Source organism: Emydura macquarii, unplaced genomic scaffold, assembly GCF_026122565.2.
Source record: "Emydura macquarii macquarii isolate MOO-44397 ecotype Brisbane River unplaced genomic scaffold, CSIRO-AGI_Emac_v2 contig_3128, whole genome shotgun sequence".
NCBI classification, from domain to species: Eukaryota; Metazoa; Chordata; order Testudines; family Chelidae; genus Emydura; species Emydura macquarii.
In genome coordinates, this window is record NW_027133265.1 from 6,611,731 (window position 1) to 6,638,695 (window position 26,965).

Consider the following 26,965-nt stretch of genomic DNA (forward strand, 5'->3'; position numbering starts at 1 on the left):
TGTTTTACACAGTACAGATAATATTCTTTCACTGTCCCAGTAAATATATAAAATACCTTATATAAATATTTAGACAAATGCATAAAGAGAAACAAATAGACTGATAAAGCCCAAGTGTAACTTCTTATAAGAAAGAAGCCTACCAACCATAATAGATTCTTTCCATTTCTCATGAATCACTTTGGCCAGATTCAGATCTATATGAACCACATAATCCTCAACAGTTAGTGATCCTTATGGAAGAAAGAAAATATACTCATTAAAGCACTGTACAAAAATTAGTCATACCAAATATAGCACTGTGGATTATCACTAATTAATTTGCATTTAGTAAATTTTGCATAAAAATGTCATGTCTGAAAACTGCAGTGACTTGTCAAGTTAAATAAAAAAAAACACTGAGTTCTGAGCCCTCATCCAACAGGATTCATAAACCAACACTCAATCTGTAAGGGGCAGGACAGGGCAAGTTAATATTAATCACATCTTGTTTAAACCTGACTATTTGAATGACTGGGTCTTTTATACCTTTATAATGTTTTTAATCTTTTATATGTCCATCCTTGCATTTAACTTCTTTGCAGTTAACTCTGAATCTTGTGACCAATTGTGAAGCTGCTTTTTTCCCTTATTTAATCCCTCTCCATGGATAATCATTCCTGCATAAGAATACACCAGGCATTAATGCCCACATCATTCCCTGCATCATGCCCAATTTAGAGAAGCATCCTCCCTAGGAAGGATAAAAGCCAGGAATCCTTTTCTACACTAGTCAGACAGCAAAAGTGACCATGGTAACCGCGTAATGTAATCTTTCCCCTGGCACATCTACCTGTTACTATTACACCTGTCAATTTCTCAAAAACAAAAGGAGGATGATTTACAGCATGCAAAGAAAGGGAGACAGATCTGAGAAACAGTAAGCCTGCCTGTCCCTCCTCCCCCTTTTTTTACCCAAACAAGAATTTTTTTTTGCGCTAACAGCCAAACCCATTAATGAAAATCATAGATTCCGAATTTTATATCAAGTGAACTTTATGAAAAATAATTTCAAAGATTACTATACCTCCTTTTGTTTTTTCAAACAAGTTCTGGATCTATCAAACCTGTGCACTACCTGTATTATTATACAGGTCAGAAAACCTGGACCCTCTCACAGGCAGACTTGGAGTGGCTAGAGGCATTCCATATGCACAGTCAGCACCAAATGCTGAGCATAAAAATGGTTTGATTTTGTGCCAAATATCACAATCTCATAAAGATCTGGCCTTCCTTCAGTCATTCATTATATTCAAAAGGGGTGTTTGCATGCTCTTCAGCCATGTTGCCAGGATGGACACATGCTCACAAACTCTCCATCAACCCATGAAGGGATGAATGCCCTAAGCCTGCCTTGTACTACCTGGGGGGCAGCCTCAGAGATTTACGGTTTGCAGGACTGAGCCAGATCTGAGAACTTCAGTACACAATGCCTGGTGCGACACTATGAACTGTAGTCACTCTGGCTGGCACAACAGTCCCCAGTCAACTGTTATGTTTGATGTAGATTATTTTGGGTTTTTTTCCCTTTCTTTTCCCTTTCTTTTGATCTCTCTCCTTTTCATTCTATATCCTGATGCAGCTTCAGGTTTTTTCAATGCATGTTTTCTCTCAGATGAATTTTTCATTTAAAAAATATTTCAGCTTATTTTCTCTCTCTCAAATTTTCTTTGATTTCTGACTATGGCCTCTCCCATCCCCATTTACTTATACCTTCAAAGGTTCTCTTTTTCTTCCTTTCCCCAATCAATCAAATATTTTTCCTCATCATCTACCTCTCCACCCTGGAGACTGAAAGTAGGTTTTGCTCCAAGCCAGACAAGTGGAAATATTTTCTTGCAGTACTCTTCAAGTATATATGTGGGCAGAGACAAAGAATTTAAAAGGGATGACAGCTATCAATGCTGCTATATTTTAGGTCATGTTCTGGTTCAGTTCAGTTCTAAATGAACAAGAGCCTTTGAACAGCATCACATCATCATGAGGAATTCCATGAATGCGTTTCCACAAAAGCATAATAAAAGAATTAAAAAAGACAATTTTAAAGAACTACATTACTTATATATTTTATTAATAATTTGTCATGTCCTTACCTGAATCAATGCCAACAGGCCCAAATAGTTCTTTCAGTTGAAGTGCCAGTTCGGGAGGTAGTGCCAGTTCTAGGCAACTTATATTCATGGATCTAGAGGATACTGGTGTAGGGTTTATTATCGTGGTTCTACCTTCATCCCTATTAGGTTTCCTTTCTTCCCTACCACATTCAATTGAAATCACAGGATTCCCCTGAGTTTCTTTATAGATCTCCAGTTCTCCTTGGTCATTTGCATAGTCCTTCAAAGGTGCTTGATCCATTTGCAGCAATGGAATAGTCATGTTATTTACTTTGGAACTCTCTTGATATGTCTCTGAAAGTTTATTGTCCACCTCCTTATTTAATTTGGGTTTCAAGATGGTCAGAGCAGTGTTAAACACATTAGGTAAAGTCACAGGTAGACATAAGCCCACATCAAGCTGTGACACCACTGGCTTCTCATCCATTTCATTAACAAGTCTCCTTGCCTTTAAGTTTATTTTCTGTGTCTCTGAAATAGGTTGCTTAATCATATCTGTTCCTGAATCTTCTGCCTGAGTGCTGGGAGCAATGTCATTAGTATTTTTGAGTTTTACTGAAGCACTCAGTGAAAGTCTTGTTAGTGAGTCAGATATTTTAGCATCTGTCTCAAGTATGTCTGTACTTTCACTCTCTGCATAACACACAGATACATTGTTTTCTGAAAGTTGGGTGATACCATCAGTTCCAATTATCTGGCTGGTTTGTTTAGAATTTTTAAGATTCTCTCCATAGTTTGTATTTGCCTTAAAATCAAGGTCTGTGGCAGCTGGCTCAGTTCCTGCCTCCTGCAAGCATTCGATGTCTTCGCCTTTGCACAACTTTTCATCAGCATCCAATAGCAGGCCTGTGGCCCAGACTATGTCCTTGTTACATCTTTCATACAAGTCTTTCAGCGCTTCAAATGAAAAGGACCCAAACAGCTTACAAAGAATATTCAGATTTTCAGATTCATCAATACTGATAAGTTCACTCTCTTCCACATACGTGCTTTTATCATACATAACTCTATAGGGTATTTTTTCTTGAGAACTTGAAGCGGCATCCATGTCTTTTGGTCTGAATGCATCTAATCTACCATGTAATACTTTGGTATTCTCAGAAATAATAATTTTCCTTTCTAATCTCCATAAGAGAGCAAAATCCTGTGGCTCAGTCTGCGAATACCTGCTTGGTTGTTTATGGATGTGTTTTTCTGGTTTCTCTTCGAGTGTAGACAACTGTTCCTCTGGTTTGGAGAGGACCACACTGTTGTTGGTAAATGTGAGGGCTAATTTATGATGCTTCCGTGTTCTTTTATTTTGTTGGGGCTTTTTCTCACTGACATTTTTACTAGCTACTCTTTCGGATTCTTGAGAATCTGATTTATCTGTGTCCTGCAGCTTTTCAGTGCTCACAGATGTTCCATGAAGCACGTCCACTGTGTCAAGAACATTTTTGTGTATATCACATTTACTATTTCCAGCTTCATCAGATTCACTTAGACTTATCTTTGATATTCTCCTTGATCTATGCTGCCTCTGCTGTAAAGAACTCACAGCTGGCCAGTCTCCCACCATTTGCAATTCTGGGGAAATGTTATCTGCATCAACAACACACAAAGAGTCAGAAGTTAAATTTTCTTCCCTTTGCCTTTTTTCACTAGGCAGTACTTCCTGCTGAATATCTGCCAGGCCCACTTGTGCCTTGCGTGAATTAGGAGGACACTGGCTGGTTGCTTTATCCTCTTTATCACTCTTCATAGAAGATTTTTCTTTTCTTCTAGTCCTTTTGGTTCTCTGCCCTATTGTTTGTTCTACAGGCCAATCACCCAGAAAGTTTAATAATTCTGGCCTCACTGTTACATCCAAAGCTGAATCATATTGTTCCATAATGTTATTTCCATGTGTTAATACTGGTTCTTCTGCTATTTCATTGTAATGATCTTCAGTTTGAACTTCCAGAATTTTGTCATTATGTTCTTGAACACATTCACAAGAACAGAAATGCAAGTGTGTGCTTTCTTCAGATCTGACCATGTCAGTTTTACTAGTTTCTGTTTCAGTAATTCTATACATTTCTTCTATCTTTACAGCTTTTTTCCCCAAAGGCACTTCTTTTTCTTCATAATCTGATAAAAAGATATCCACACCATCTTGAATAATGCTATTCTCAGAACTGTATTCTCTTATATTATTTTCAATTTCCTTTTCTTCTTTCTGAAAATATTTACCTGCTAAGTTATTTTCTAGTGCTGAAGATGTAGCAGATGCATGCTTCTCCTCTTCAGCTAATTCAGGATGTTTTGAAGCTGAAGCAAAAACTCTCTCCTCTTTCACATAAGCACGTACCGCTTTCTGTCTGTAAGACAAACAATTAAACAGAACACATTTAAAGAAAATGTAAAACAATTAATACTAATAAGGTGGAAGGCATGCAAGCCAAGACAGGGAAAGAACAGGTTAAAGAATATTTAGATATGTTAGATTTATTCAAGCCGGCAGAGCCTGGTGAAATTCATATTGAATACTTGAAGAACTAGCTGAAGAAATCTCGGAACAGTTAAGAAGTATCTTCAAGCATTCATGGAGGACAGGTGAGGTCCCAGACAACTGGAGAAGGGCCAATACCTTACCTATCTTTAAAAAGGGGAACATACAGGATCCAAGGAATTATTGAGCAAACAGGTTAATTTATCAGCTCAACATCTGGAAAGATACTGGAACAAATTATTCAACAATCAATTTGCTAAGCACCTAGAGGATAATAGAGTTATAGAAATAACCAGCATGGATTTGTCAAAAACATGAATAGGAGGAAGCAGGAGACATGATATATCTTATTTTTGTAGGGCTTTTGACACAGTCCCCCATGACACGATCATAAGCAAATTAGGAAAATGCGGTCTAGATAGAATTACTTTAAGATGGGTGCATAACTGCGTGAAAGATGACACTCAAAGAGTAGATACTAATGGTTTGTTGTTAAAAATCGGAGAACAGGGGTTGGTCCTGGGTCCAGTACTATTCCCTATTTTCATTAATGATTTGGATAACCAAGTGGAGGGTATGCTTATAAAATTAGCTGATAAACTGAGAGGGGATGCAAGTATTTTGGAAGACAGAATTACAATTCAAAATGACCATGACAAATTAAGAATTGTTCTGAATTCAACAAGATGAAATTCAATAAAGATAACAGTCTTTCAGTTTGTTAAAGGCTGTTATGAAGAGAAAACTGATCAACTGTTCTCTATATCCACTGAAGGTAGGACAAGAAATTAAAAACCTTCCCTCACTGTTGTTCTTCAAGATGTGTCACTCACGTCCATTCCAAGTAGGTGCATGTGCCACATGCAGAGTTTCTGGAAGGTTTTTTCCCTTAGTGATATCCATAGGGTCAGCTCTGGAGCCCCTGGAGTCACACCTTCATGGCACCATATATAGGGCCCTGCTGACTCCATCTCTTCAGTTCCTTCTTGCCGGTTGGCTCCGATAGAGGGGTAGGCGAGTGGGTCCTCGAATGAACATGATCAACACATCTCAAAGAACAACAGTTACGGAAGGTAAGTAACTATTTTCGCTCATGTCAATTCCAAGTGACTCCCAAGAAGATCCATAGGAGGAGGGGTCAGAGTTCAATGACCTGTGGATTGCAGCACCACCCTACCAAATGCAACATCGACTCTGAAGTGTTGCGGAACAGTCACACCTTTGCAGCACACTGTGCTAGATGACCACATCGCAGGTGTCCAAATGCCTTGGATTGGGATCTAAGTGAGGAATGCTGCTGAGGATGCCTCTGTCCTTGTCCTTGTGGAGTGAGCTGTCAGTGCTGGGGCAGATACCTTTGCCAAGTCAGAACATGGATCACATCTTGTATCCAGACATGAAGAGATTCTTTGTGATGATATTCAAAGGCCTTTCATCCTGCCTGCTATTGCTACGAAGAGCTGCGTTGTTTTCCTAAAGGGTTTAGTCCTCTTGATATAAAAAGCCAAAGCCCATCTATCTAAAGTCCAGAGAAGGCAGCCTCTGCTCTCAGCTTTTGGCGTGTGACTTTGAGTAGAAAACCAGAAGGAATATATCCTGGTTTGTGTGGAATTGTGACACCACCTTCTGAAGGAAAGTCAGATGAAGGAGTAGCTGAACCTTGTCCTTGTAGAAAACCATATAAGGAGGCTCAGACATGAGAGCCCTGCGTTCCGAGACTCTCCTGACCAAAGTTATGGCCAGTAGAAAAGCTATCTTCCATGATAGATACAGAAGCGAGCATGTTGCTAGAAGTTCAAACAGAGGACCCATCAGTCTTGAAAGTATGAAGCTGAGGTCCCATTGGAGAATAGGCTGATGTGTTTGAGGGTATAACCTATCTAGACCTTAAGAAAACACCCCAGCGTGGGGTTGGTGAAGCCCAAACAGCCTGCAACCCAGGGATGAAATGCTGAGACTGCAGCCAGATGAACCTTGATGGATGACATTGATAGCCCTTGCTGCTTCAGATGTAACAGTCTAAGATGAAAGGTCCACCATAGGGTTTGTGCACTTGGAGACCTCCTCAATCTGAAGCTCCAAATGCTGTACCATTCTCCTCAAGAGCTCCTGATTTGCCCTGCTATCATCCACAATCGGTGCCGCTGACAAATCCGCGACTGTTTCGTCTGGGGACGAAGAAGATGAAGCTCTGAGTGGGCCAAGGGATTGCTCTTGACCTTCTGCCCCTAAAGGGTCTTGCGGTGTTGGTATCGACATTGGGCTCAGCGTCATGCTTGGTGCTTATGGTAGCCACCGATGAGGTGGCTGATGCCTGATTCCAAAGTGGAGTGATAGAGACCATCCCGAGTGTGACCCCTGAGCCTGGTGGAACACCCACAGGGTCCGAAACGGCCATTGAGCAAGCAACTGCCACTGTGGTGGTCAAGACATGGGGAAGGACTGACCAGCCTCAATCCTCTGGTGCAGCCCTTCTGACCAGTACCGGCTTCTTCTAAAAGAATTAGGCTCCTCTTCAAAGTCGAAGCCTGAGAAATTGCTTCATGGGGACCAAGGCAGTGCAGTTCCCAACAGTGCCTGGGAGAGGGTGACCGCGGCATCATAGACAGCTTTCCCCTATGTGCTTTTTCGATACCAGTGGTCTGGAGCACAGACCACGTTTGTGCTGGGGAGGGGATGGCAGTGATGTGCTCTCTATCACTTTCCTGACTGCTTCGAAGGTCTAAGACGTGGAAGAGAACTGTAAATCCTCCTCACGGCGCACCCTGGGCAGGGAGTCCAAGGGCACCAGACTCGATGGACTCCTCCCCCTGAGGCCAGAGTTGACAGTACTGCACCCAAGGTTACAGTACTTGAGTGGCCTGACACAGGTCACACTCCGCTCAAGCCTACGCCCAGTTGTTTTGGGCGTCAGTGAGCACTCCCTGTCTGTCATTTTCTCCATATAAGAGATTGCAAATGGTGCCACATCCATGAGGTGTCCCAAGGTGCCAGTGATCCGTGACAATGTTGAAGGTATCTAGCCACAGAGTCCTTCCTCAGTGTCATCTCCCTTAAGGACATCGGCACGCTCTGCACCAAAGCCAATGTACTAGGTGTCGGTTCAGCCAGGCTCGGCATTGAGGATGGTCAGAGAGCTGCCTCCACTAAAATTAACTTTAGTCTCCAACTCTTCTCCATCTTTGTCCTCCAGCAGAATCCCCTGCAGATCTTACAGCGATCCCTTTGACGGGTCTCTCCAAGACACTTTAGACAAGTGATATGGGGATCGCTCATGGGTATGAGGGAACAAGGAACATGGGTATGGGAACAAGGCATGCCCTGACCCTGGGAAAGGGGAAGTGACTTTGATAAGTGTAGGTAGAGTAGTTAGGACCCTGCTTAACTATAAACTAATTCAACTATTTTAACTATTAACAAGTAACAAATCAACACAACCACTCAGGAAAGCACTTGCAGAGCAACAGAAGAACACTGTTCCAGCAACCGTCACGGTTAGTAAAAAGGAACTGAAGAGGCGGGAGGTCGGCAGGGCCCTATATATAGTGCCATGAAGGCGCGACTCCAGGGTTCCAGAGCCGACCCTATGGATCCCACTAGGGGAAAAATCTTCCGGCAACTGTGCATGCAGCACGCACACATACTTGGAACTGACATGAGCAAGCATTCGAAGCAGAATGGGCTTAATTTGCAGTAAGGTAGATTCAAGTTAGATATTGGGAAAAACTTTCTAATTATAAGGATATTTAAGTTCTGGACTAGGCTTCCAAGGGAGGTTGTGGACTCCTCACTGGAGGTTTTTAAGAACAGGTTGGACAAACAACTGTCAGGGACGGTCTAGGTTTACTTCGTCCTGCCTCAGCACAGAGGGCTGGACTAGATGACCTCTTGAAGTCCCTATGATTTTATTCAAGGAATTTTTATTCAAGGGATTCATTTCCAAGATATTTTAAACATATTTTACATTATTCACTACACTACAGATGTTAGTTGCTTACAAAATACAGTTGGAAATATACTCTCTGTCTACATATACTCGCATAAGCCTCCATATAATAAATATATTCCATAATATCAAACAGATTAATCACTCCAATTCTAGTCATAAAAATCATCATCTGCTCCACCAATAACCCACTCTATAAGTGCAAAATGCAGTGCTATGTGTTTACATAGAATGGACTATGCTCCTTTTAACTTTATTACACATTTGAAGCTAGTGTATAAAAATCTATACTGTACACTGAATAGCATACTTCTAGTACAGAAGAAAACAAGAGGACAAAATGTTAGTGGACAGCGATAATATAATGGACTGATAATGTATCACAAAGAAATGGAGAAAAAACAGTTACTAATCTTTCCATAGCTATTGTTGTTCGAGATGTTTTGATCATGTCCATTCCAATGTAGGTGTGCATGCAATACATGCACCATTGCTGGAAACTTTTTCCTAGTGGTACGTGCTGGGTCGGCTCTAGTGCCTCCTGGAGTGGCACCCTCATTGTGCAATTTATAGGCAGCTGCCAACCTGCCGCACCCTCAGTTCCTTCTTGCTGGTTACTCTGAGGTCAGGTGGGTGGGTTTTGGAATGGACATGAGCAACACATCTTGAAGAACAGTTACAGAAAGGTTAGTAAACATTTTTTCTTCTTCGAGTTCTTGCTCATATCCATTCCAATGTAGGGGATTCCCAAACTGTGAGTTAGGAGGTGGGATTAGAGTTCCACGTTGATAAAGACCATAGGACTGCTTGTCCGAAGGTAGCATAAGTCTTTGCCTGTTGCATGATGGCATAGGATGTAGTGAACATGTGTATGGATGACCAAGTCACCACCTTGCAGATGTCCAGAATTGGGACCTGTACCACAAAGCTTGCAATCTCAAGGAATGCGCTATTAGGTGAGGAGGCAAAACCTTTGCCAGATCATAGCACGTCCATATGCATGATGTAATCCATGAGGAGATTCTCTGAGCCAAGACTGGATCCCCTTTCATTCTTCCTTCAATTGCCACAAAGAGTTGAGTGGTCTTTCAAAATGGTTTTGTCCTCTCTATGTAGAAAGCCAAGGCAAGCCTAGCATCCAGAGAGTGAAGCCTTTGTTTCTCCCTGGAAACGTGCAGCTTTGGGTTAAAAAAAAAAAAGAGAGGAAAAAAATAACCTGGTTACTGTGAAAGTACAAAACCACCTTAGAAAGGAAGGACAGATGTGGTCAAAGTCGCACCTTGTCCTTAAAGAAGACAGCATATAGTGGTTTGGAGGTAAGGGCCCTGATCTCTGAAACCCTCCTAGCCAAAGTAATGGCAACTAAGAAAATTACTTTCCAAGGGAGATGGAGAAAGGAACATGTCGTCATAGGCTCGAATGGGGGCCCCATGAGCCTTGATAGCACCAGGTTGAGGTCCCAGAAAGGCAGACGTTGATGCACCTGGGGATATAAATGCTTCAGCTCCTTAAAAACCAGGAGCAAATCGGGTTAGCAAACACTGGTTGGCCATTTACCAGTGGATGGAAAGCCAATATCGTAGTCAGGTGAATTCATATGGACAATACCACAAGGCCTTCCTTCTTCAAGTAGAGCAAACAGTTCAGGATAAAAGGCAAGGGTGTCTCGTTAGGTAGGACCCCTTTCCTTGATACACACAACAAGAGTCACTTCCATTTCACCAGATATGTCGATCTGCTTGACATCTTCCTTCTACTCATAAGAAGTATCTGCACAAAAGCATCACAACCTCGCTCATACATGAAGCTTCCACGACATCAGGTGCAGTGACATGAGATTCGGGTGAAGCAGACGGCCATGGTCCTGTGCGATCAAGTCCGGGAGCATCAGTAGGCTGATAGATTTGTCCTCTGACAGGTGCAGGAGAATCAAGAACCAACGTTTTCACAGCAATGCCAGAGCTATCAGAATCATCCTCACTTTGTCCCTCCTAATCTTGAGCAACACCCTGTGGACCAGGGCCATTGGAGGGAAGGCATAAAACAGACATCTTCCCTCAGAGAAGAAGAAAGGCGTCAGAGAAGAATCCCAGACTGTGTCCCAGATATGAGCAGAACTAGGGACGTTTCTGTTGAGCCTGGTTGCAAACAAGTCTATTTGGGGAAATCCCCAGTTCTGGAAAATGACATTCAGGACATCCAAGCGAATAGACCATTCGTGATGATTGACCTAAGATCTGCTCAAGTGGTCTGCCAGCTTGTTCTGCAAGCCTGGCAGGTAAAATGCCACCACGTGAATGGACTAAACTATGCTGTAATCCCATAGACGCATAAGGGGAGGAAGAGGTTCCACCCTGTTTGTTTATGTAGAACATTGCTGTAGTATTGTCTGTGAGTACGGAGATGCATTTGCCCCACAGGTGGGAATGAAACACCTGTCACATAAGCTTACCACCTTCAGCTCTCTGACACTGATGTGAAGGGTCAGTTTGTCTGGCGCCCCTAAGCCCCAAGTCCTGAGGAGTCCTAGGTGGGCTCTCCGTTCCATGTCTGAAGTGTTGGAGACCAATGGCATCAACGGAACTGGTCTCGAAAAGGGGACGCCCCTGCACACCGCTTCCTGGTTGAGCCACCATTGCAGGGTGAGGATGACTGCCAGTACAATTGTGACCATCTTGTCTAAAGGATGATGGTCTGCAGTGTATACCGATGCCAGCCATGCTTGGAGGGGGACCATGCTGAGTCGAGTACACTGCACCATGTAGATACAAAAGACCATGTGATCCAGAAGCTTCAGACAGTTTTTTGTTGTGGTGATGGGAAAGGATCTTAAACCATTTATGAGGGCTTTGATGGCTCTGAAATGACTCTCCAGGAGGTAGTCCCTGGTCCAGGTCGAGTCGAGGGCCACCCCTATAAATTCTATCCTCTGCACTTGTGAGAACGTTGACTTTTGCTCGTTTATCAGGAGCCCTAGGTTCGAGAAAGTGGACTGAACAAGTCTTACATACCTTTCTACCTGTTCTCTGGAGCAGCCCCTGATCAGCCAATCATCCAGGTATGGGTAAACTTGCACTTCTGCTTTCCTGAGGGAAGCCACCACCACAGCCATGCACTTCGTAAATACTCTTGGCACTGCAGACCAGCTGAAGGGTAGCACTGTGAATTGATTATGGTTGTAACCTATGATGAATCAGAGGTACTTCCTGTGGCCCAGGAATACTGATATGTGAAAGTATGTGTCCTTTAAGTCAAAGGCAGCATACCAGTCACCTAGATTTAGAGAAGGGATGACTCAGAACAGGGAGACTATGTGGAACTTCAGTTTCTTCATGAACTTGTTGAGGTTTCACAGGTCTAGTATAAGTCAGATCTCCGTTGGACTCCGGGATCAAAATTTAGCATGAATAGAACCCCATGTCTCTTAGCTCCATCGGAACCTCCTCCACCGCTCCCAGCCTTAGGAGGGACTGCATTTCCTTGGTTAGAAGTCTCTGTGAGAAGGGTCCCTGAAGAGGGACAGGGAAGGGAGAAGGGACGGAGGGGAAGATGAGAATTGAAGGGTGTGTATCCCACTTCTACCATGCGGAGCACCCAGCGATCTGAGGTGATGCTGACCCATGCCCAGTAAAAGTGAGATAAACAGTTTCCAAAGATAGGGGTAAAATCCAAGTTCTGGACTGGTGCATCACCCTCAATCATACCTTCAAAAGTTCTGCTGAGGGCCCAAAGGTTGCCTTGTGGCAGTAGCCTGACATGGAGTGATGAGGGCACCTCCTCCTAAAGCCCTTGTTTTGCTGCAGCCCCAGGTCCTGCCTTTGTTGTGGTGGCTAGAAACAGTCCAAAGAGAGAGGCTTAAAGTGCCTCTGGGATGGGACTGGCATGTGGAGGAGCAGAGATTTTAGGGTGGCGTGACAGACCTTCAGACTACGAAGCTGCACATCCGTCTGGCCAGAGAAGAGGGAGTTACCTTTGAATGGCAAGTCCTGCACAGTCAGCTGTGCTTTGTGGGGCAGGCCTGAAGATTGGAACCAGGAGCTGTGTCTCATCAGCACTGCTGTGATTAAAGTTGTGACTTAAGAAGGCCTGGTGGTTTGATATCCTGAATCGGAGGCTCCCCCCAATGGAATACACCTTCCTTCCTAGCAGGTCCACTTTCCTGGCTTCCTTAGCCTTTGAAGATGGACCCTGTTGCCCTTGCGTCTCTTGATCATTGGCTGAAGCCACCACCAGGGACCTGCGAGAAGGCGCGTGTACAAATACTCATAACCTTTTGGGGGTACAAAATACTTCCTCTCAATCTGCTTGCTGTGGGCTGAAGGGATACGGGAGTTTGCCACGAGCCCTTTATTGGCTTTGAGATGGCCTCACTGAGGGGCAAGGCTGCCCTTGTTGACCCAGGGGATGTCAACATGTCCACCAAGGCCGGAGCAAAGTCATCAGTCTATTCCACCTTCAGGCAGAGGTTTTGGGCCATTCTCTTTAAGAGCGCCTGGTGGGCTTTGTAAATGTCCTGCACTGGAGCTATGAACGTATCAGCAATGGCTTCATCTGGCAAGGATGACAAGGTGGCCTGGACTGTCTTGGGGCCCTGGAGCTCCTCCAATGGTGGCGGGTCCCCCGTGGGGGTACAACGGACCAGTCACCTCCATCTCTGGCACTGAGCCCCTCTCCAATGGGGGAGGAGGAGGCACTCTCGCCTCAGAGGGCGCCGAATACGAGTGACCTGTGTGGGAACCTTGAAAGGCCTGGATTGTCCTCACTGGCCACTGAGGAGGCATCTGCCTTTGGGTGGGGGGACAGGCTGGTGGGACAGGCCCCAGGATGTTGCTGCATATCTCTGACCTGCTCGTCACATGTTCCACTGTGACCTGTACAAAACTGTCTGGAATACTGAACCAGAGGAGTCATTTCTGGGTGACGTGGAGCAGCGCTGTACTGTCATTTGTTGTCGCAGCATCAAAGCTTGCAATGGGGATTGGTGCCTTGCCATCATCACCGGCTTGCCCAAGGCTGGGGCCAGGCTCTGTGAGGCCCCTCTTGCATCAGAGTTGTCTCTTGGGGTCAATGGTTCAAAGGAGATGGAGGTGCCAGGAGGGTCAAGAGACTCCTCGTATGCCTCTGGTGCTAATGGTGCCACCAGGGTCAAATCTTCTTCATGACTCACCCTCAGCGGGGAGTCCATGCGCACCAGACTCAATGACGCCAGCTGGCTGACAGCCATCTGAAAGTGGTCTGTTGCAGATCTCACTCTCTCCATATTCTTTCTTGTTGGGGAGCATCCCTGGTCAGATTTCTTCGGCTTCTTCTTCGGCACTGGTGATGGAGAATGGTGCCGCGCCGATGGTGCCAATTTTCTGGCCACCGGGAAAGTGTCATGGTGCTGGGTGGTCTTAGGTGCCGGGGATATCTGACTCCTTTGTGGTTCTCTGATGGAGGCCAGAGTGCTCCTAACCAAGAAGATGCTCAGTACCAGGTCTGGTTGGCGCTCCGACGCAGGGCGAAGTTCAGCTTCCATAGGAAGAACTTTAGTCTACTGTCTCTATCTTTTTTGGTCCTGGGCCTGAAGTACTTACAAATTCGACACTTCACTGGAATGTGTTCCTCTCTCAAGCACTTCAGGCAGCTGTTGTGTGGGTCACTTACCAGTATCTTCTTTGGGCAAGTCACACACTGTTTGAAGCCCTGGGATCAATGCATACCCCAGTGTCCCAGGTGGGCTAATCTTGCTGGGCAGGGATCCTAAATACTTAAAACTAATCTAAGCTCAATTTATTTAACTATTTACATTCTATTAATTATTTACATCTAAATACAGGCACAACCACTGAGGCACATCACTTGCAGATCAAGAGAAGAACAGCGTTCCAGTGACCATCTCTGATGGAAAGGAGGAACTGAGGGGGTGGCAGCTGCCTATATACCATGCCATGAGGGGGCCACTCCAGGAGGCACTAGAGCAGACGCAGCATGGTACCACTATGAAAAAGCTTCCAGCGACGGTGCACGCAGCGCACACACATCTACATTGGAATGGACATGAGCAAGCACTTGAAGAAGAATGGCCGATTCCCTTAACTGTTCACGTCTAAAATTCTTAATCTTTTAAAACTGAAAATTTTTTGTTAAGCTATTTTTTTTGGAGCAGTTCTGGATTAGGAGGAGTTAGCCTGATTCCACTGTTACACAATTCCAATCTTATCTCTTTTTAACAAAGTTTTGTATTTAAGAATATAGAGGAAGTAAGTCTTACCGATAACCTTCCCTCTGACAAGTATCTCCATCCCAATCAGCTTTTTCTGATTTGTCTGGGACTGTAGAATTCAAGATTGAGTTAACAGTAAGGCAACGTTCATATCGCTCCAACATTCTTTTGATCTTTTCTTTAGATACACCATGAATGTTTCGCCTAGAGATTAAAAGAAGATAAAAAAAGAAACATTCCAGATTTTAATACTCAAATAAAATGGACGGAAAGACGGAATCATTTTTCTTTATGATGTTATGTTTCTAGTTTTACTTAATATTCAACCTAAGAATTAGGCTAAAAATAAATTTCTCTTAAACTACTTTCTGGGATGTTGTAAACCAGAGGCTGGGTGTTTCACTTCTGTTAGGCAGGCAGAGAGCCAAACTGCACCCAGATTCTGGCACCCAGTCCTCTTCCTCTAAGCAAATAGGCTCAATTGAGAACTTCTCAGACTGGAAAGAAAACATAGCTGTCTATCCTTATCTGCCTGCTTCTAGCCATTTGTCTTATGTGTGTCTTATGCCTCTGAGTAGGATTTTGTACTGATTTTGTTACATCCCAGAAAGCAATTTGCTTGTCAGTGATCTGAGATAGGGTATGTAAATCCTGGCCAGCATGGCAAGCAGAGGGGAACTGGGGCTGAGGGCAGGGGAGAAGTCCCCAAGTAAGCCCTAGCAGCAGGAGATGGTGGTGCCCAACACCTCATGAAGGAAAGCAACTCACAGCTTCTCCAGAAGGATCCCCATAAGCACCCACCATCTGAGAGCTGCATCAGCTGTGTGTTCAACCCACATGGTAATGCCTAGGAAAAGGTGTAATCAAGCTTCCACTGGTGGCTCAAAAGAGCTTGTCAACAGGAACTTTTCCTGCTCACATCAAGAAGTGACTGCTGCTCTAGTGCATAAGATATGAGGGACATTTGGAATCAGGTAGGTCAACAGTGAAACAGATCACTTTGACACAAGAACAGACCCAGCACGACAGGATAAACCTTGGATGCTTTCCAGGGGTCCTATTGGATCTCTGTGCCTGGATTTCCAAGGGATATTTTAGAGAGGAATAAACATTTGCACAGCTTTCTAAAGATTTAAAGTGTTATGGAAATACTAAAGGTGTCTTTCTGGCTGCTAGCCAATTTATTTTGAAACTGGATATAAAATTAAACAAAATAAAACGATAAAGCAATTTCTCAACCCTTATCTGAAATCTTAAACATAATAAATTTGTAAGCAAAACAGTTAAAATAAATAAGTTAATCAGGTGCTTATTTCATTATTAACAAGGGCTCACTGATGTTTTGGTGCCTCAATGACCATTGTCAAGGTAAAAAAAAAAAAAAAAGTTATTTTAAATAGGATAAGTGAAACTTCAGTCTACTTCAACATCTTCTGCAGCATTTTTACCTTTCAAGTTCTTTTGGTTTAAACTTCCACCAAGTATCAGGCTCTCGGAACATGACTTTGTATTTGTACTGCTGAGACTGAATAACAATACAAACAGAACAGAAAATACATCAATGATGTCATATTTCCATGAAAGAGCACACAATGTACAAAACAGAGATATATATGGTTCCCATTTTACAAAACAAGTTACATACTCCAAAAATACACTAACCATGTACCATGCTTCATTTCTGGATACACAGATAGGAATTTTTCAAAGCAATCTAGGTGATTTAGATACGTATCTTCCATTAAAATTAATTAAATGTGTCATCATCTCAACCACAGATGATTGTTCTAATTTAGTTTTGTCCAGGCAACATTCTAAAAAAACCCCAAAAACTCAGTATTTTATACCATTTCTTTCCTTTTTTTAATTTTTTCTTATTTCATTTAGCTGCAAGCATGGAGTTCTCTCTCTTTCTAGAATACTATGTGGTATTTTCTCAAAGCAAAAACAAATCTTCTTTAACCAAGAGAAATCACTCAGGAAGTGACTGTCCCCCATTCCTATCTTCATGCCTATTGCCATGGAGACATACCAAAGCATTTTCTGGGAAACAGGACTTAAAGGCTACGGCTACACTGATGGCAGCAAAGTCGCCGCCGTCAGATCCATTTCTCTGGATCGACTGAGCAGTCAGTGAAGACCCGCTCAGTCGATCCAGAAATCGACGTACTAAGACCACTTTCACAAGTGGCGTAGCGCTGTGTCGATGGGAACACGGGTCCTGTCGGCACAGTGCAGTGAAGATGGCGCGCAGAAGAGAAGCGGAGAAGTCGACTGGAGTTATACAAGTTTTTTGCATAGCTTGCGTAACTCCCGTCGACTGCCACCGAATCCTGGAGGTAAGTGTAGACAGGGTCTAAGTCTTTTCCTTGTACTTTCATGCAGTGTGCAGCACTACTAAGAAGATAGCCATGAACTAATGGCACTCAAAAGTACTTTTTAAAAAACTTTCCAAAAATTAACATTGTAGCTATGACCAGATGTAAAATTAGACTCTATTCATCAAAATATTCTAAATACTGAACAAAGTCCCACCTTTCACTTGTCCATCACACATGCTGTGGGCTGGATTTGAGGACCTCTTGAGGTCCCTTGAAGCTCTATATTTCTATGATTCTATGCAACAAAGGTAGAATATTTTTCACTAACCACTTCAATCCTACGTTCATCTCATTTGAGCAAAGAAGGGCTTTTATATCTACAAGGGCATTTATGCACAGAGAAATCCCGAGACCTACTTTTTATTTTTAAGTTAATTTACTGTTCTGAAAAGTACCAGCCTGACAGTACTGCTCAGTTACGTCCTCTATTTATCAACAAAATCAGTTATAATACAGAAAGTGGCAGCAGAAGGTTCTAATTCTTTCCCAGACTAGGATGAAAATCTCTAAGGGTAAGAAAACAGATCAATCCTCATCCCAGTTCAACTCTCGGTGTCTTGGCTGAGGCTGCCAACAAAGTTGACAATGAGTTCTAATTGGCAGGTTCAGTTTGTTTTGTTTTCACTACTGACATGGATTCCTTTCTTTAAAACTAGATCTCAATGCCATAGCAGAAGTGGGAGTTCCAAGCAAAGAGAACATTTCCACCCCTTGGTATTCTTTTTAACAGGCATAAGAGAGCTTCCTTAATATATGGATTGGAAAGCATCTCTTTAAATGTAAAGTATCTTACAAAAACCACAAATCAGAGTGATAAATGGAACAATGAAAAATAAGAGTTTTAATCAGAATATCCATCCTGGATCTGAGAAACCTCCCCAGAAAATGTCTGGTTTGAAAATTCCTGACCAGTTCTAATAGTGAATCTTGTAAAATGGTTCAGTAAGTTGAGTTACTTTAAAATTAAATTCAATCTAAGAAATAAAATGTGTGTTCCATATGCACAGCATCCTTGGGGGTAAAAAAGAAGAGAGAAACCACTTTTTGTTAAAAAGCTTAAAAATGCATTTAGGAGCCTACCTACAGCCATGCAGGTTTGAAATTATTGATCTAAGCTTTGCACAGAAGTGGGCTCCAAATATAGAAGGACCAGAAGAGTACTGTGAATTTCTGCCATTCCTAAGGCCTGGTCTACATTACAAAATTAGGTCAGCATAATTACGTAGCTCAGGAAAAATCCCCAGCCCTGACCAGAGTAGTTAAACTGACCTAAGTCCCTGTGTAGGAAGCGCTAGGTTGATAGAAGAATTCCTCTGGTAAACCACCCAAGAGGCTGTAGCTAGGTCAACAGAAGAATTCTTCTGTCAACCTAGCTATGGCCTCTCGTGATGGTGGATTACCTAGGCCAATGGGAGAATCCCTCTCATTAGTATAGTTGGTATCTACTCTGAGGCGCTATAATGGAGCAGCTGCAGCTGTAGCATTTTAAATGTAGGCAAGCCCTAAGACACTATTGCTGCAAAGGGCCGAGATCCCTCAATTCCCAATAAAGAAAATGGAGCAGATCCTCAGATGATGTATGTTGTTCACGCTCCACCATGGAGCTATGACAACTTATATCAGCTGAGAATGTACTCCAATGGGCATTAATGGCACTCAGGACCTCACAGAACTGGGAGCGAAAGGATCAGAAGATGAAGAAAAGTCAATCTCAGAACCACAAATTACAAGAAAAATGTATCACTAACAAACATTACAGCTGCATGATTCTGACTAACTAAATATCAGTCATATCATTCAACATAAAGTTTGATTCATGTATGCGGCCTTCAGCTGAGCTAGCAGTGTTTCATAACTATTTATAGAAGATATATAAAGCTTTATAAGTAGGCTCACCTATGTCCTAATACCCTGTAATATTGTTACTTAAACACTTAGGATTTCCAGTTGCAGAATATATTTATTTTCAAATATTTCAACTAACTGAAATTTAGCACTATAGGACAATTTGATTTTCAAATCAGTATTTAAGACACACTTCTTATGCAAAACTTATCGGTAGTCCATCAAATAAAAGCCTGTTAAGCACCAAATGACAGAGGGAGGCCTATGTCGCTGAACTGTAGTGGATGTCAAATTTAGGATGAGGCAGGGACTATATTCTTTGCTTTCTGTAGAGCACCAGCTAATATAAACAGTAAGAAAAACGAGCTGATGGTGTTATTGATTATGCATAAGGAAGAACAGAATCCATCTTATTCTTCAAAATGTATATTTGCGTTGCAGTACAAAACATTTGGATGTGTCAGTCAAGTAAGTAGATATAACACTCAGGTCTGCACAAAGCAGAATATTTAATGATATGGTACCGTTTTTACATTTTTTTTTTTTACTGTGGGCTCGATCCAATTCTTGTTGAAATCAAACAGAAGCTGGACTGAGCCCTTTAACCCCATTTTAAAATGTTCTCAGGTTGGTTATCAATTTCTTTTCATATCACTCAAATTATCATACTAACCAAAGCAACATACGGCTTCATCTCCCATGCCTGTATGTTTGTGTTGTCTATTATTATAGGAGAGATTCTCTTTTCAAATGCTTCTTCGGCTGAAAGATACACACACATAAAATAACAAACTATGGTTAATTTCTTGCTAATAAAATGGACATCTAATGTTTATTTTAATTTTTTTAAACAAACCATGTTTAACTAGTTGCCAAAATAACTGTTTTTGGCATCTGATTTCTCTGCCCCCAACGCATTTTTTATTTAAATTCCCCACCCTTCAAACATAAAAACTACAATTGCATTGTACTATACATTGAAGTAATATATATATATGATAACAAAGGAATGGAAATGCAGATGTATAAGGCACCAATATGACTAATCAGTAAATTATACTAAAAACTACATGATCACCTTAAAGTGGACTTCTTTGTTGCATACAAAATTCTTGGCTTTATAACAGTCTTAAGATAAGTCCACTCTGTGTAAACTGTATAAAATATGAAAAATCAAAAAAATTATTGTTGTTTTACACACAACAATAAAATGTTTATCAGCTGCTTTTAAAAAAAACAGTAGGCAGTATTAAAGTAGCCTGCACAACCAGAGTTACTGTTGAGTGAGTACTTTTCCTATAAACCCACTTTTTTGCATAAGTTTAGAATGTGGCTGCAAAAATGTGATCATGTTTAAATTTAGCATATAAAAGCTTGAAAATAATTGCTTTGTGGAGAGTTTCAGGAGGAGAAACAGAAAAAAAATATTTTGTTGGTAAAAATCACCTTTTACTGGTGTCCTCTATTTTTGTTTGTTTCCTAATTTTTGTCAATAAATTAGTGCTCTATGAAGAGCATTAGTTCAAAGGCAGGGAAAAGATCTGGATGGTGCCATATGTGTAACACATCCACTGTCATGCCAGGCATTTAAGTGCAAATAATGATTATTGATCTTAATCTTGGAAGGAATCGTCCTGAGAGATAGCAAGATAGCACAGATTACCACTCAATAAGCAGAATCTAATGCAGCATATATACCCTGATGTAATTTCAGGAAAAAATAAATCCTTCAGTGCAGAAGTGGACATTTGTTAGCAAACAACACATTAGATAGGCCATTCTGGAGTCCTGTGTTTGTCAATATTATTTAAAATGTGTACCTCTAAAAGGGGAGTAAAGCTCGTTCTGGGATACAATTACAAGAAAGCCTGCTTTTTTAATAGCTTTCAGCAATCTGCAAGCAGTTGACCTAATCCCCTATATAGTTCTTACCTCGCTTCCTGTTCCACTCATGTGCATCTCCTAAACAATTTGCATCATACTGATATTGTCCACTTTTGCAAAAGTAATCATCAGTACTAAGAATGATTCCACTTGGGTTATCCTCAAGCAAAGTCCTGTGAAATATCACAAAGATAAAACAATACATTTTTCCAATTTTTGTCCCCTTTATCAACAATATATGTAAACCAAATATTAACTCCTTTTGGTTTTATATAAGATACACAACAGAGAACACCTTAGTGATCTAAGCCTCAGATTCTAAAGACCAGATTTCATTTCTAGCAGGGTTTTCTCAACCTACTTTTCTTCCACTGCAGAAAAATTAAGTTTTATGGAGTCTACTGTGTACAGATTTTTTGGACAAGACCTTTCTAACTGAAGTACTGTTTTCTCTTAATGGATATTAAAGATCCTCTAGCACTTTCCATGAAAAAGGGAGTGTGCTTTAGGCTCCTTCAAAATTTCTTCTTGTGCAATATGCAGAGTGCTGTATGTGGACACCCACCTACCTGGAACATACCCTCCAAACCAGTAGTAGATGCGTCTCAGTGGTAGGTTTACTGACTCCTGCCCACATGTGTCCTGTTTCATTCCCAAGGGCACAAGGAACAAACACATCTGCGGGGATTCATCCAACAGGAGAGGGTAGGCGACAAAACTGTCACCCTCTAATGGGGATGTTATGGGCATTTGGTCATCAATGATAGCAGCTGCTGGGAAAAACCCTAGTTATGTGGCTCCTCCAATTCTTGCTGCTAAGAAGCAGAGGGGAGGTTTTGGAGGGAAGAACAGGAGGGAGTAGAGAAGGACAAAGCCTCTGTAAATTCTGGGAACTCACTGGTTTTGAAGGTAGAATCCCCCTATTTCTTCTAGGCAGTGGTAGAGGGGGGAACCCCATGCCTTGCTGGAAGAATGAACAGGCAATTCATGCATCCCAATTATTCTGTGCAGGAGAAGCCTGTTTGGGAATGACAGGACCCCCTCAAGTATTTTTAAGGAAAGGTGACACTTAAAAAGTAATTGAAATAAATAGATAAAAGACAGAGAAGTATAGTCTGGAGTAAAAATATATCTAAGAGGAACAGGGAAGAAATTCATATTATAGAGCAGCGGTTCTCAACCTTTTTTTCCCCAAGTACCACTCGGGTCAGGTACAGTCAGGTCAAGTGGTACTTGACCTGACTGTACCTGACCCGAGTACCACTCGGGGAAAAAAAGGGGGGAGGACTTTCGGCGGTGGCGGGGTTTCACGGCGGCGGCGGGGGGACTTTCAGCGGTGGCGGGTTACATGGGGGGAACAATGCCCTCTGCCGAAACTCTTCTGCCGTTTGCCCCTTTTCGGCAGCAGGGTTTCCCGGGGGTGGGTGGGCACTTCCGGCGACGGATTCGGCGGCGCGGTACGGCTCGCGTACCACCCAGCCTTCTTTGAAGTACCATTGGTGGTACGCGTACCACCGGTTGAGAACCGCTGCTATAGAGTAAAAGAAAAGAAATTAAAGACTAACTTAACAGCAAAAAAGGCAAGTGAAAGAAAAATAATCCTGAAGGAGAAAATATAATTTAAAAAATACCTAATAATAGAAGTATAAATATCTGTATATAATGACATGCTTCTGCATCAACAGTCCCATACACTAAAACTTTGCATAATTGGCAATATGACATATCTACATATCTGAAATTGACTACTATATGTATATTAAAAGTAACTATCAAAAGCTTTCTGGAAGTTGCACTAAAAACAAAGGGCTGGATTCTCAAGTTTATGATGTACCACTTATTTGGTATAAATTGAACTTAACAGACCAGAGATTTCCACAGAACTCTGCCAGGGGGAATATCTGCCATTGTAAACCTGGTGGACCTGACATATTCCCAGCTAAACCCCACCCCTGATGTCACAGGGAGGTGTGGGATGTCAGAGGTGGGCCAGAGACAGGAGGGGCATGGTGGAGCTGAGCTCTATTACACCTGACCCTCTGCTGGCATAAGCTCCATTATGGAGCTTGCACCAGTTGCAGACATTAGAATAAGCCCCTTACCTCTCTAACCTCCCCCGCAACAACAGGCCAAAGATCAGGGAGATGCAACTGGTTCAGCTCCCTGCAGCTCCCAATGTCCACTATGTCTGAGTGCAACTTGGACATAATGGTGAATTGGGGCTTAAATTAGTCCATTTACAAACACCAGAAAAATTTTGTTTTGTTTTGTTTGCTCTTGTTAATAAATCCTCTAATAATACTGTTAAGCGATTTCTCTTATCAGCATATAATATAAAATGTTCTACCTTGCCAAAAAAGATTTTCCTGATCCTGGAACCCCTCTGAGAAGAACAAGTACTTGACCTACAAGTGTCTTTTTTCTCATCATTGGATAAACAGGTGGTTGGTGTACTTGAGAGAGGTTCATTTTTTGGATTCCATCTTGATTACCCCATACCTTCAGAGAAGCGTTGCTATCCCAGGCATTTGAAACCACTGGAGGAGAAAAGGGCATTCCTTTGCTATGCGTCCTATAGTCTGAAACAGGTCTACGTTGTCCAGGACTGATAGCTACTGGAGTTACAAAGCTGTGACTTCCACTTGATGCATAAAACACAGGAGCCATTAGATTCCAAGGAGGCGGTGGAGGTTGCTGTGATGGAGGAGAAAAATGTAAATTCCATCCCTGCTGAGACCGCTGAACATCTGCAAGTTGTGGTGATTTGAAACTGAATCCTTCAAGAGATGTAAACACATCAGGGAGAGAAATGCTTTTGTGGCCACTACACACAGCCATTACACCTTCTTGTTGTTCAAGGTATTTTGAGCTGCAATTTCCACTAGCAGTTGTATCAGCTTCTACAAGTCCCTGGAAAAATTGACAAGAAGCACCATTCAAACTTTCCTGGTTTAAAACAACATTCTGTGATTGATCAAGATTTCTACAAGCCTCTTCCGAGTTTGTTGAGTTAATGACTTCTGGAGTATTGTCAATATGAATTTCTGGCAGACTAGAGCTTTCCAATACCTGTGCAAAAATGTCCATGTCAGCTGATGAAGCATCCTTTACAGTTGGGGGACATTTGTGATACTTTGAGTTTAGCATACAGGAGAAGTTCTCTAACTTCTCATTCTCTGTCTCTGCTTGCTGCAGAGAAAGCATGACATTAAAACCTAAACTGGATTTTTCCCACTCAGGAAATTCATTAATGCCATCAGAATTACTCTGGTCCAATATCACAGGCTGCTTTCCTGTGATTTTGTCATTTGTGGAATCAAGCAATTTTTCTCTCAGACTGTATTTCTCAAAAGCAGTTTGTATCAAAGAATCTAGCTCTTCAGTCAGCTGAATATCAGGTGTTGGGATCTTTTCTGATTCTTCTTTAAAGTTCATTATATCTTCTTTTGCACAGCTTTCTCCCACTATTTCATTTCCAACAGAGTTTTGCTGGTTTACAAGAGCTAGAGATGCTGCTATTGAATCAAAACCTGAGACCTTTGAAGATGCTACTCCCTTAGCAGCAGTGGAAAGTTCTAGCAGACAATCCATAGCATTTTCAACTGTTAAAATAAAAGAAAGAAAATATAGTATGATCATAGCAAGCAATGCAGCCTAATTTTAATCCAAATTAAAAAACTTTTTACAGTCTATAAGTCAAGAAATATTATTTATAACAAACACTGAATTTAAGAGACAGCAAACAGAAAATTTACCAATTCATTTGCTAACATACTTTCCCCCTGCCTTTACAACGAAAGTTGCTCACCAGGGGACAAGAACCAACTGAATCTGCACAAACTGCAATACAACAGTGCAATATGCATAAAAGTAAATAAACTGTAAAGCTACGTTTAACTCTGGGGAAAAAGGAAAAAACAACAGGTTGATTCAATGGAATACTTGTTTTTACTCTATATAACACAGGAGAAATAGGATGAAATACATTGAAATAGTCACTAAAAGGAAAATTGTAGAAGTACAAAGAAATAACACATTGGCATAGAAAACGTTTTTGTTATAGCTAGGGCTAGTTAAAAGTGTTAATGACAAAAATGAAGGGGGGAGGGGGGGAAAGCCAGGGCGGGGGGGGATGAGGAATCTTCAAATGACTAAAATAAGCAGGAACTTTTCTGTTTATTCCAAAGAACTATGTAGAAAGAAATTACTCACTATAGAAAAAACTCCCTGTTTCTCTTTTTTGAAGTCCAGTTCTTTCAGCATAGCTGAATAGATCTTTCCTTTAATTAAGAGAATCTGGCTAGCCTTTCCTCCTAGCTTATTCTACCAACTACTGCTCCATAAAGAAAGTGATAATGGTAAATTTCCCTTTTTGAAGATAACAAAATATAGCCAAAATCCACACATCCATGACAAAGATGACAGAATGAACCTGATGAGATGAGAAACAGACTTTTTCTTGTGAACATTCTTCTTTCCCCCTTCCATCTTATTTGTTCCCTCAGAGTACTTGACCAGGCCTATCTGAAAAGCACATCCAGCTAAAATGTGTATAGAGAAACACAAGAAGGAATATATTAACTTAAATGACAGGAAAGACCGAAGGTGTTTAAAAAAGAAACCACACATGCACACACACACAGAAACAGAACAGACTTAAAGCAAAGCACAGAGAAATCTTTAATACTTCAAAGAATTGGGCAAAAATCCAGTTTCTTTGCTAATATATTGCTTATGAAGCATGCTTCCTTCAATAGGTCACACGAGTGGCCTGATTGGGAGGGTAGGTGGTTGTTATTGTTTTTTATTTTTAAAAGGGTTCTCTTTGTGGATATATTTTTTTGAAAAAAACATGCAACTGTTACACTTTATATATCTACCAAAATTATTACAAATGACAATTCCCTTGGTGGATATATTAATGCCTCCTGTGTATTCTCCAGTCAACCTCAAGATAAATCCATTATTTTATCACACATTTGGAAAAAAAATTATTAAAAAAACATATTTAATGGTGAAGATATCAAATTGAACTTAAAAAGGGGTAAGAATCATACAGCTAAATGGCATGAAAAGTTTGTTAAGTTATAAACTCTGTAAATGCATGCATCTAACATTAAAAATAGTATTTAGGTTAGGTAACAATATTAAGTAATGTAGCACTATTTAGAGATAACTAGCTTTCAAATATTTCAGACATTTCATTCTTTGACTTTCTTGAAAATATGCCCAGTAAAATCCCACCTTAATTATGTGTAATTCATATATAGCTAAAATACTTCTATATATGACATCCCCACTCCAAAATAACTCCTTCTGGACTTCCACTGTGCATTACCTGTGTGTTAAATGTCAGTGAATTTGTATTTAGAATAATCATGGAATAGAAGAGACCCATCAGAAAAAGTGAACGAGTGTAATGAATTTGAGGTAGTTGAAACCCTGAAGGAATATGAGGAAAGGAGAACAGTTCAAGGAAGCCTGCTGCAGATTGTTGCACAAAAACACAGATGAAATGCATTCTGCATAATCTGAGTCACAGGAAACGATCAGTGATGCTGGCACAAAATGGGAGTTTAAAAACAAAACCCAAAACACAGAGCTACAGATACAATATACTCAGGTTAGTGAAGTCACAAGATATATCACATGTAAAACATACACCATACAGAACATGGGACAGTCTTATGTAGTGACTAAAGCTCAGAAATGGCAGTCAGGAAAGCAATGTTCCCTTCCCACATATGCTCATCGTGCTGTGTGGCCTAGGGTAAGCCACGTAACTTCATTAAGTAAAACACGATACTACTACTTACTATCATCACAAAAATGTGTGATCAGAGAATCCTACATGGGAAGTGCAATATAATTCCAAAGTATTATGACTTATTGTAACGGGGTGTTTGCCACTCACTGCTCGGGGGCATCTCCCTGTGGCTCATCTGGAGAATTTGCTCACCACTGTCCTTGCCCCATCAGTCAGTTGCTCAGCCCATTGCCTCAGTCAGTCAGTTGCTGTGTGTCCCCTCTCACTGGTCAAGAGCTGCAGCGCCTCTCCTGCAATGCTTAGCCCTTTGGCCA

The 26,965-nt window shown here is 41.6% G+C and overlaps 1 protein-coding gene across 3 annotated transcripts in view; it reads right to left on the reverse strand.

Moving 5' to 3' along the window:
- N4BP2 (NEDD4 binding protein 2) overlaps positions 1 to 26,965 on the reverse strand; it is a 62,421-nt gene that overhangs the window by 18,651 nt on the left and 16,805 nt on the right. For 2 of the 3 annotated variants that reach the window (XM_067531131.1, XM_067531130.1), the window contains exons 4-10: positions 23,232 to 24,486; positions 20,933 to 21,057; positions 19,674 to 19,762; positions 16,223 to 16,299; positions 14,823 to 14,978; positions 2,133 to 4,492; positions 148 to 233 (exon numbers count right to left, since the gene is read on the reverse strand). In XM_067531131.1, the coding sequence (XP_067387232.1) occupies positions 148 to 233; positions 2,133 to 4,492; positions 14,823 to 14,978; positions 16,223 to 16,299; positions 19,674 to 19,762; positions 20,933 to 21,057; positions 23,232 to 24,486 (4,148 nt within the window). The remainder of the gene's footprint in view (positions 1 to 147; positions 234 to 2,132; positions 4,493 to 14,822; positions 14,979 to 16,222; positions 16,300 to 19,673; positions 19,763 to 20,932; positions 21,058 to 23,231; positions 24,487 to 26,965) is intronic. The other variant, XM_067531132.1, reaches the window with a different exon arrangement.